This window comes from Lytechinus variegatus, chromosome 12 (genome assembly GCF_018143015.1).
Source record: "Lytechinus variegatus isolate NC3 chromosome 12, Lvar_3.0, whole genome shotgun sequence".
NCBI lineage: Eukaryota > Metazoa > Echinodermata > Echinoidea > Temnopleuroida > Toxopneustidae > Lytechinus > Lytechinus variegatus.
The window spans coordinates 3,967,171-3,979,237 of NC_054751.1; the positions used below are offsets into that span (position 1 = coordinate 3,967,171).

Here is a 12,067-nt window from a genome sequence, read left to right on the forward strand (position 1 = left end):
AAGGAGTTTGGGATGTAAGAGAGAGAACGAAAGAAAAAAGAAAGTGTGTGTTATAAAATAAGGTCCATAAATATAGTGAGATATCAGACAACCATGATATGATACAGATTGCGGCAAAAATCTTTTTTTATTCAAATCTTCGTTGGCATGGTTGAAAGGGGGTATCTGTTTGAGTAATGTAGTTGCATCCAATATTCAGCTTTCCAAATGGAATTGTGTTTGATGATTTTTAACAAAGATAAACAACTCGATTACAATCATATTATATGACGTCATTACGACTCGATATTAGTTTCGCTTTTATTCTAATAAGGGTGATAGCATAGTCACAGATTTGAACTACGATGATTTAGAACATTACACAGTAAGATATTCTAAGTCTCAATATTCTACATCATTTTATTCTGAAATCGGGTCGCAGACCAATCGTAAGGTGTGCGGTCGCCTTTAGTCGTTCGGCTGATCCAAAACTCGTCTCACATTCTCCGAACCGGGTCCAAACCATCCATTTACCCATCTCGTTTGGCTCGAGACGGATTTAGAGAACGTTTTAAAACGATTCATAATATCGATTTCACATTGATATTTCTGAACGAGTAAAATATCCCCAGTGCAATTTGAGAAATAATAAGATATATGTAGATCTAACAGTCCACGTGTCCTTTTGGAATCAGTACACTGCGTTTAGTGCGTTATCATTTTGTATTGATTTAAGACAGCGCACCTGGTATTATTCCCGTGCGTCAGGGTTCAGGGTTCATAAAGAAGAAATGATTAAGAAATTGAGTGTAGCAGAATAGACACAAATACTGCAATTTTTAAAAGTAACACAAAAAGCCAATCGCATATCGGCACATGGAAGGAGAGGTGTGGGACACGTCATTGAAATATAAGTAACTGGAAGATGATGAAGTTAGCTTTTCAGTTGAGAAAACGAGCTAGTCAAAATAAGATTATCCAATCCTTGTGTGACGAAATTGGTCTTTTACTGCGATCAGGACCCACGTGTGTCTAACGTGTCTCCCTTAAAATAGACCATTGATTGTAAGATTGATTGTAAGATTCTCAGTGGTCGATCCTGACTTTGTGGCTCCGTGGTCGTTGTCGAGATCGCCATGTTATTTCGCGTAATATTACTTATCTTCGTGCTCGTTGTCGGGAGCACACAAGGACTTGTGAAGCTTCATGAGGCCGTCGATCCGGTGGACGATGGTAACCGGTATATAATCGCCTTGCAGGTAAGAACAAAGTTTGACCTAAAATTCAGTCAATTCCTTTTTTCATAATTTTTATAGAGATCAAAATTATACAAACGGAATCTACATTACAAGTATGAAAACTCGTTGATATTTACATAACAAAAAAGAAGCTATTTCGTAGAGTATGAGGGAACTATCAGAGTCCATGGGCCAAATCACAGGCTAGTGCCCGAAATTATTGTTGTAAATTTACTGAGTTGTATATAAGAAGAAACAAATGCCACCGACAAAAATTGGTAAGGTAAAACAAATAATCCGATAGATGACTATTTAAAAATCGTTTCCCGGTATATTGCATAGATATCTATTATAGAGATCGGCATATGGTTTATCTTTCAAAAATTTCATTCCAGATTATACTTCGAAACCACTATATTTAAAGCATTTCTTACTGCATATATATATACATCTCGAAAGAACTCAAAACATACATTTACTTTGAAATTGCAGTCTCCGAACCGCTTCCTCTTTTATTATGTCTTTAAATTCACTTCATTCTCCCTCTCTGCAGAAGTCCCCCTTTTATTCTTGGCTCCTTTTTTCTCACCTTTTCTTGTACTTAGCACAACAAACGTGTTGACGAATTCGAGGAGAAAGTATCAGAGTTAACTGAAAACGATGATACGTTTGAATATGAAGTCTTGTGGAAGATTGAGACAGGATTGAAGTTCCTATTCGTCCAGATGAATGAAGCCACTCTGAATGCGGTAGGTGAACTTTAAAATTAGTTTGACTAATAATAGTGTGTGCAAAATTCTTGCCTTCCTGATTTGGATGTTGAAACTCGGATCGTCGCCCCTGGTGACGGTATGACGGCATCGATTTCAACATTCGATGAATGAAAGAAAATGGAGATGCTATTGTTACACAAAGAACGAAGAGTGAGTTAAGTGAGTGAGTAATTGGGTTAGTTAGTGAGTGAGTGAGTGAGTGGTGAATGAGTGAGTGAGTGATGTAATGAGTGAGTGAGTGGATGTGTGAGTGAGATAGTGAGTGAGTGAGTGAGTGAGTGGATGAGTGATGTAATGAGTGAGTTAGTGAGTGAGCGGGTGGGTGAAGTAATGAGTGGGTTAGTAAGTGGATGGGTGATGTAATGAGTGAGCGAGTTAATTAGTGTGTGAAAAGTGAGTAAATGGCTATAAATGCACTTACGATTAGAGCTTTTGAATAGTGGTCCTATGGATAGCAGCTAAATGCGTATGTGGATATTTGCATCGGTATTTTATTCTGCATTCAAATAAATGGAAATGCTATATGAATTCTTGGAAAATTAATGTGAACTTGTTTATTCAAATGAAATTGAAATCAAACTAGAAGATCTCTCAGTATGCAGTTGCGTCCCGTAAGCAAGTAAAGTAATGAAAGGCAAAGGAAAGACGCATCCGTAGAGTAGCAATTGAGGTAACAATATCAGTAAAGTGAAATAGAATAACCAAGCCAAATTGTCCTTTTGATTAGATACGTGAATACGACGATGTAGCTTTCATTGAACAAGATGGCTGGCTTCACATCCAGAGCAAGTCAACGGGAGAAAATAAGAAGAAGAAGAAAGGGAAGTCAAAGAATATACCAAAGAAGAAGAAGAAAGATGGAACACCTACTGATCAGTGGGGTCTTGATCGCATAGATCAAAGGAATCTTCCTCTTGATGGCGTTTTCTCCGTAGATCGTAAGAAATATTTGGACTTCATTATTTGTTTAAGAATATTCTCTGTATGTAGTTAGGAATAATAGGGAGTTTCGCAATTGCACCGGGGACGGATCCTACAACGTGAAAATCTATTGAATATGGAAGTCAAATCAGAACGGACAGAGGTTTTTGTCGAATGTTGGTGGATTGGGACAGCAGATCGTCCTAAGATTCGGACGGCGGACCAAAAAATGGCAAATGTGTCGTTTGTCCATAGTCCAGGAAGACAGTGCTGTTTTGATTCACTGATTTTCGACAAAGACTGCTTTGTCATGAAGGGCTTTTGACATAAGTTTCTCTGCGTTTCAGACAGTGTCTGTGTAGTGGTTGCAAAAATTCATAAATTCCACGAAGCAGGAAAAGAGTAATATTGTATTTTATGTCGCATTCACACCAATGAAACAGACTCCAAATCCAAACGATGGATATATCTGTCGTTGGGGTGGGTGTAACTGCGAAGTTGCGGTACGGAAACTGTTCCTATTTCATTCATGAAGAGACCAATCATCTAAAGAGACAAAGAAAAAAACAATACATGAGTTTCTCCTGAAAATGACAAGAACACACTTGTCAAAACGTCGAGTTTGGGCGGTCCTTTTGAAGACCAGTCCATGAAAAGATATATGGTGTACCGTGAAACCTACTATACTAAAACCTGTATTTTATTATGCAAGTGAATGATTTTTTTTTATTAATTATAGTCATGTTCTAGTATTCCAAATCAGTTCTGAATGATACAACTGCGATGGGTTTAATCAACAACCATAAAAAAGTCCCTGCTTATAGAGTTAATTTTCTGGACCTGATTATCCTTTGCAATAAATCATTTCGTAAAAACACATTTCGAATTTGCTTTAGATAAACTAAATTGAAGACACTTTTTTCTGTCTGTGTTTTTGTTTGTTAATTTCATAATCATCGTTCTTCATTAAACAGCAAGCGCCGGTAAAGGAGCAAGCATCTACATAGTTGGGACCGGTATCTTTGTCCAGCACGAGGACTTTGGTGGACGTGCCAGCAACATCTATGATTACAGAGGAGAAGATTTCAACGTAAGTCAAGCTAGATACATACGCCTCTAAAAAAAAGTCCTAGGTCAAGTTGTTCCAGATTTCAGGCCGTCGGATGCACACTTTGCTCCGGGTCACAAGCGACACGGAATAAGGTCCAACGACGAAAGAAGTGCCCGATCTGACTCAGAAATGATCTCACTGGATCTTATTCTGGGTCGTTTTTGTATCAGTGGAGCATGTATTTTTTATGCAAAGCGATAGTTTATTATATTTAAATTATTCTTTCCTTCCTTGGTATGCAAGGTTACCGGCAATTGTGGATCACGGTGTATAAAGAAAAAAAAAAACGGAATATTTAACATAGAATGAATAAAAGGATATTTTGTCCTTGTCGTGTACATAAAGAGTAGAAATAAATAGGGAAAATAATGTTTTCTTGCGGAACTCCACAGATACATCTTCTGATTCATTTAGGTTTACAAATAACTCAGTTAGGTAACTTCTAAACCACTGTAATTGATTCGCACTTGTCAATGTAATAAAAATAAATGACAATTTATATTGTGATCTATTGCACGTGGGCCTATTGTATCGAGCACTATAAATGAATGAACAAAACCGTATTCTTTCAATTCAAATAAATTTCGAACATTTTAGGGTCGTGATTGCAATGGACATGGTACTCACTTAGCCTCGATAGCTGCTGGGAATAAATACGGTGTTGCCAAGAATGCTTCTATCTACGGAATGAGAATCACCAGATGTAGAGGCAGTGGAAAAATTTCAGATGCAGTCCAAGGTCAGCTGCAATAATTACGATGATGATGATGTTGGTGGTAATGATGATGATGATGACGATGGCGGTGGTGGTGGTGGTGGTGATGATGATGATGATGATGGTGATGATGATGATGATGATGATGATGATAAACGATGATGATGGTTATGATGATGATGAGGTGGATAATAATAATAATAATAACAATAATAATGATGATTTAAGTAATGATAATAATTATAATGATAATAACAATGATTATGTAATAGTAATGATAATGATAACAGTAAACATAATATAATATTTCTGATAAAAATACCAGCCTTCCTGAAGACATTAAATAAAAATGAATTTCTGAAACTATTGAAAAGAACGACATTTCTGTTCAACTCTTCTTAATTTCCTTCAAAATTTCTTGAAAAGCACTTTGAGCACTCTGGCACGAAACAAGTCAAATTTATTATTATTATCAATTTGTTTGTTTTTGTAGCTATGCAATGGTTGTCTGAGAATTACAAATGGCCCGGGGTTGCTCTGATTGGAGTAGGGAGTACGGGAGACTCCCCCTCTCTGGATAATGCCATACATAGGATCTACCTCAAGGGGTGTATGGTGGTCCTACCAGCTGGTAACAATAATTCTCTCGCTTGTGACGTCTCACCGGGAAGGATGCAAATGGTTGGTACATAGAGATGTTTATAATTCATTTGGTCTACAAGCACTTGGTCTACTTATAGACTTATAACACATGGACTAAAGTTCACTAAACCCATTTGGTCTACTATCATTTGATCCAATATCTGTGTCTGCAAGCAGTTGGTCTAATTTTTAGTCTGCTATCACTTGATCTAATAATACCAATTTAGTATAATTCTCATTTACTTTAAGTGTCCAGTCTGTCTAATTTTCACTGATCTAATTTTATTCCGAGTCTTCTTATTTTTTACTTCGAAATTTTGTTTGTAAAAAGTTCCCAACGTATTTGACCAAGTGGATATTAGGTGAATTGTGTGTAGTCTAACTGGAAACAGTGACGTATAGATGGGGGCGTTTGCCCCCAACGCCCCCTCCTCCCCCAAAAAAAATAATAAATGAGTAAAATGAAATAAAAATATATTAATAAAATAAAATAAATTTACGATAAAAAAAAGAGATAAAGAACGGAAAGGAAAGAAGAGAGAAGGGTGTAATATTATATTATTTCGTGGATATTACGTCAAAATCAATCAAAAACTTGATTTTTTTTATTACGTAAAAATCTATAAAAAAAAATTTTGACCGATGTGCATATCTCACCTCCTAAAAATTATGGCTAATGACGCCAGAGTATGAACTATTATTTTGTAACCATTGTTTCTATCGCCTAATACCTTTCTCTTTCTCCCATAGCCTATTACCGTTGCTGCTTCCACCCGGTCGGACTACCCTGTGTATTTTAGCAACCAAGGTTCTTGTGTTGATATTATAGCTCCTGGCATGGGTATCGAGGCAGCCTACTATCACGGGGATAAGACCTATGTCGACTCTCATGCTGGAACCAGTGTGGCCAGTGCTTATGTCACGGGTAGGTTTTAGGAGAAGGGCATCACCCTTTTTTTCTTAATCTTTATTTTATTCTCTTATTTGTTTCTTTCCCTTCCTTTCTTTTCTTCTTTTTATTAATCTTAATGCCATACTTTGTTCTTTCTTATTTTTTTCTATCGTTTTTCTTTTTTCTTATGTTCTTCTTTCTTTTCCTTTAATTTATTTCTTTTCTGCTTATTTCCTTTTGGTCCCGTATGTGTAATTCCTTACCTTTCCTACTTCATTTCGTCCCTAGATCTTTCTGTCATCATTTCTTTCTACTTTTTTCTTTCTGTTTGTCTTTCTATCTGCCCTTTTTTCATTCATTTCAAGTGCATTAGTTATTTATTACTGCAACTTATTTTTCATTTGATTGTCGATTGAATGAAAGTAAATTAAAGAGACATTTATTCGTTAATATTAGGATCAGCTACAGAATAAGAGAGGGGGTTGGCGGGGTTCCCAATACACTTTGGAACATAAGATTCGTTATACCATGGATATCCCCGCCCCCAGTGGCGTACCTAGGATTTTCCACAGGGGGGCAATCGTCCGCAAATCGTCCACCAACCACAAATAAAGGATTTCGTATCAGAAAAAAAAAATTGAAAAGCAGAAAAAAAGGTCCTCAACTTCGAAGGAGGGGGCCACTGGTGGCTCGTCATGGGGAGGGATACGTCCCTTGCATGGGTTGTGAGTCTGCCCCCCCCCCTGCCCCCATAGGTAAGCTAGTGCTCGCCCCCGTCGTTTTCTGGCTACCAAAAGTACGTCATCAAGCGTTATTTTATTTCCTTTTCTTCAGGTGCGGTTGCAATGCACATGGGTAATGGGATGCCCCCGTTCAAGATTAAAGACTACCTATTGCGTCACGCTTCTGAAGATCAAATCCACCAATTAAAAGAGGGCACTCCCAACAAATTCCTCTATGTGGGAAAGGTCACGTCTACGGATGATTACGAGAGAGTCGTCCCCAAAATGAAGAATGAGGAGAAAGAGGATGAGAAAAAAAAGGATGATGATGATAAAGAAGGTAATGATGCTGAGAAGGACGGAGAAGAAGAATCACCGAATTCGTCTTCACAAAACGACGCTAAAACAGAGCTTTAACTGGAATTTGAATTTTTAAAAATTAGTCAGTGCATACTTTTACCCCTGTTCTTTTTTAGCACTTGTTTCATTCACGCGACTTCTACATCTCCATACCTATGATGTTATGGTAAAATTAATCGTGGCTGCGCGCGGCACAGGGGCGACTGTCTTCTGTGATTTTTCTGAAAGTAGTGAGAACCGGAAAATAAAAAGGGAGAAGAGGAAGAAATAAGTATGAATAGTATAAAAAAAAATGAGAAGTCACATTTAGTTTGCTTGCCACCCCCCCCCCCTCAAAATATCCCTATGCCGCCCCAATCAATACATACTTTTTAAGACATTACTCTTTTATTTCATTATGTATGCAATGGTTGCCTAAACACAGATTAATCAGCTACCTTTAGGTGCAATATTGTCCTTCACTTCGATAAAGACTTGTGCTGTTTGGTAGTGGATATTAGTTTTATATTATGTTAATCTTTCTAAATCTATTCTTAAAAAAACTTAGTGATGGAAATAGTTCATTTATCTGAAAAAAGGCGCATTTTTCAGCATAGTGCTTTTTTTGTTTCACCAAAGTATCATGTCATTTTGGTTATCCTCAAGTTCGTGCTATGTGAACCATTTTTCAAACCGACTCCTTTTTTCTATTGAGACTTTGAACTGATTCTGCCTTCTTGAAAGGCCATTTTATTATTCGTATTCTTTTATTTTTCATATTGATTTTGGAGAACTTTTTCTGTTCTTGGGTTTCACATCTAGTTTTACTTATGCTCGTCTTTTTCGATGTACAAGGGTCATGTTTGTTAGGTTTTGTGCAATATGTGTGAAAATAAAACAAAATTAAAACTCTCACTGACCGTAGTTATTCATTATGCTGGTGATGTAAGTGGTGTTGTTGGTGGTGGTGATGAATGTTGTGATGGAGGATGATTACGATGATGCTGGTGGTGGTGATAATGATGATGGAGATGATAATGATAAAGGTGGTGGTGATGGCGATGATCATGGTGATAATGACGGTGGCAGTGATGAGGATGGTGATGGCGATGATGATGATCATCATCATATTGATGGTGGTGATGATGATTGTACCGATGATGATGATGGTGGTGATGAAGATGATGATGATCATATCAATGATGGTGGTGATGATGAAGATTATCCTATCGATGGTGATGGTGATACTGATGATGGCAATGATGAGCTGTTGATGATGGAGATGATGATGTTGATGGGGACGATGGCGGTGATGATGATCATATCAATGATGATGGTGGTCGTGATGATGATGGAGATGATGTTAGTGATGATGATATTGAGGATGGTGATGAAGATGATTGAGATGAGGATGATAAAGATGGTGGTGCCAGGTGGTAAATGATGACGATGATGACAGTGATGGATGATGATAATCAATCCAATCCAAAAGTCATTTGATATAGCGCCTTTTCCTTTCGGTTACAAAGCGCTGCACACACACTACTCCATATTTGTTTAGGCCACTAAAACAACTGTTCTACACCTCGGAATGATCAGTTTAGTCCTTGCAATTAATTGTCCACTTAGCAGAATAGATGGGATTTAATGGCCTTCTTGAATTGTTCAACAGAGGAGGCCATCTTCACTGCAGCTGGTAGATGATTCCATAGTTTTGCAGCAATCACAGGAAAGGACGTTTCACCCGCACGTCTCTTGGAAAGGCGTTGAGTGAGCCAGATTGACGAAGTTGAACGAGTAGTACGGACTTGAGAACGACGAATGAGAATGTTATCGATGTACTCCGGGCTTCTGTGGTTGAGCGACTTGAAGACTAGCAGCAAAATTTTGAAGGCTATCCTCTGTCTCACAGGCAACCAATGGAGTTCCAGTCGGAGAGGTTCTGTGCAAGTCCGAAGGGGAGCAGAGAAGACAAGCCTAGCGGCAGAGTTCTGTAGTCTCTGAAGTCGGTCTAAGTCCTTCTGGCTAAGAACGCTGAAGAGACTATTGCAGTAGTCCAGTCTGGAAAGAACAAGAGCCCTGACAGCAGCATGACATGTTTGCTTGTCAATAAAACGTCTCACTCTCCAGAGGTTACGAAGATGAAACTTGACGTTTCTGCAGACCAAGGTGACGTGATGGCTGAGATTTGCAGAAGGCTCAAATGTTATACCAAGATTGCGAACAGACTTACAAGGCTGGAAAGATTTCTCGTTGTCAGTCTGACATCCTTCATGAGATCAGATGATAAATGATGTGGCGAAGCAGAGACAAAGAATTCAGAAAATTCAGAAGAATTCAGACAAAGAATTTTACTATGAAGCACATAGTAAAGAGGGAAAAGTGCTCTATCAAATACTAAAGGGATATACCTACATTAGGTTGGATTGGATTATATTAGAAGAGTGAGACACATAGAAAGAGATTGGGTAAAATAAAAAAACAGAGAAAATAAAGCGGATAGATTAACATTTATATCATTTAGTGACCTAGCAATAAATATGTGTTATTTAATTCTCACCCCCTTTCCTTGGTACTAAATTAGATTTTGAATAATTTTGATTTCCATCATAAGAAATTAGATCAAAGTGCACTACGATCGAAATTGTCTATACAAATCATCAGGATGCAAAGTTATTATTTCATACTGATACACTTCCATTCAGTAATACAGGGAAGGTTTGGGTGTCTTTGTTGAAAAAAAAATGAAAAAAGTCACCATTCATTCATACAGTTATGCATTACACACACACAGCTTTAATGATACTGCCCCCAGTGCTAATTCGTAAAAAATTAATACAACAAAACAGATATATTTAAGTTTGTCTTTTATTCAGTTGAAATACGATAAAATTTTACATGTAAAACATTGTATTTACAAATATCACCTCTTTTTATGCAACAACACAATGCAATTGATTGAAAATAAGCATAAAAAATATATTCAAACATTAAAAAAAAAACATTTTTACCTGCAGAGGAACAAGGTATGTTAAAGCATCCAAGTACTCAACTAATATTCTAAATAGCATAATCTAAAAAATATAAAACCAAACTCAAACTATCAATATAAAAAATATTGGTGCAACTCTTACAGTGGAAATTCTGAGTAATTGTAAGCAAGGTCATAGTACATCACAATATAGGTGGTTTCAAACCGCCTCGATCACAAGAATCCCCGTTAAATTACGGGAACTGTTTTTGGCTAAAAAATACCCATTAATTATTCCTGCATTCACACCGCCCCGAAACATACCCTTCGGGATAAGTTCCTGAAGTTACAAGCATGCGCATAGTATGGTCTGATAAGCAGGCAAGGCACGAGATTCAAAATCACTAGCCCAGCAGCCACCCACAGCTCCCACGCCCAACGACACGCTGGGCTAAAAGTTCCCGTAATTTGCTTTCACATCGCCAAAATACCTGCGACCTTGGAAAAATCCCCGCGAAAGTTCTCGTAATTTTTCCAAGTACCTACTATTTAGCGGGTATTTTCTTTCAGGGAGATTACGCGTAGTTTGCTTTCACATAACCAAAATAACTGGTATTTTCTGATCGAGGTAAATTTCCCGATCAGAGAATACCTGGAACTGATGTTGTAATAATGTAACAATCAACAGACCACACTCGCACTGCAGGAGCATGTTTTGCATCAAAATTCATAAATTTCATATAAAGAAAATCAATTTTCAGGTGTCATATAAACCGAATATTTTTTCATTCATGCAACGGACAGAATACTTAATTCGGTGAAAGATGAAATAATGATCCACTCGGCTACGTCTCATTGAATTGATCATTTCATCTTTCACCTCAAGAAGTATTCTGTCCACTGCACTCATAACCATTCATTATTTGTATACCATTCAGCATCCACTATTTCTCTTGGTTCTATGATCGCCTCCTGCATTCTGTTCATTCATGCAATTTTACTCTGATGAGTTGAAAAGCTTCATTGTCAGAGGCGGATCCAGGGGGAGGCACATCAAACCAATGCCCCCCCCCCCATTTGAGAGCCATAATTTTTTTTAATGTAACTATGCCGTTTTTTTACCCAAGTGTGAGCCCCTTCCCTCTAAAAGCGAGGACTTCTTTTCTTTTTTGAAAATATGCCCCCTTTTTGGAAAATCATGTATCCACACCTGTTCTGTGTGTATGTGTTTAATGTAATTTTCTGACTAAATCCTTTTTGTAAAAAATAAAATTTATTTTGATTTCTTATCACATTTTATGAAAGAGAGGGTTAATCTTCCTAATACCTTCATCATTTAAGGACATCAATTTGCTGATTCCCATATACTCTGCTCAGGGACCAACTGATTCCTATAGGAGTGTTAACAAATAAATAGGCATGTCTTAGTGTCTTTCTGCATAATGCTTTAAATTTTGGTGTAACTTAACTATGAAAATTGAACATTGCTGAACTTAATTTTGAAAAATAACATAACATATCATATTCTCTACAACTTCAACTTTACATGCATATGTATTTTTAGTATAGAGTAACTTCTCGATGCCATTTGGTCAATAATTCATGTAACTCTTAATGAGGTAATTCATTTCCATTCTGCGAAATTTAAACATAAATCATTCAATAAATTGGAACTACAAAATTGACCCATAAATACTGAAATCGAGGTCCGAATGGCTGAATCATACAGCCTGTGCTGTTAGACCAAAACCATACAAAATATAA

General features: G+C 37.2%; 1 protein-coding gene across 1 annotated transcript; it reads left to right on the top strand.

Moving 5' to 3' along the window:
* Positions 1 to 1,059: 1,059 nt before the first annotated feature.
* Positions 1,060 to 8,245, top strand: LOC121425192 (extracellular serine proteinase-like). The gene is made up of 8 exons (XM_041621196.1): positions 1,060 to 1,238; positions 1,823 to 1,966; positions 2,718 to 2,928; positions 3,886 to 4,001; positions 4,620 to 4,761; positions 5,231 to 5,418; positions 6,130 to 6,304; positions 7,106 to 8,245. Exons 1-8 carry the CDS (start codon positions 1,116 to 1,118, stop codon positions 7,408 to 7,410), a joined length of 1,404 nt encoding a protein of 467 aa, XP_041477130.1. The 5' UTR covers positions 1,060 to 1,115; the 3' UTR covers positions 7,411 to 8,245.
* Positions 8,246 to 12,067: the final 3,822 nt, after the last annotated feature.

Bases quoted from the DNA above. Each gene is read 5' to 3' on its own strand.
- LOC121425192 (XM_041621196.1), top strand. From the start codon at position 1,116: ATGTTATTTCGCGTAATATTACTTATCTTCGTGCTCGTTGTCGGGAGC. The intron at 4,002-4,619 runs GTAAGTCAAGCT...CGAACATTTTAG, and splicing joins ACAGAGGAGAAGATTTCAAC to GGTCGTGATTGCAATGGACA. The intron at 4,762-5,230 runs GTCAGCTGCAAT...TTGTTTTTGTAG, and splicing joins AATTTCAGATGCAGTCCAAG to CTATGCAATGGTTGTCTGAG.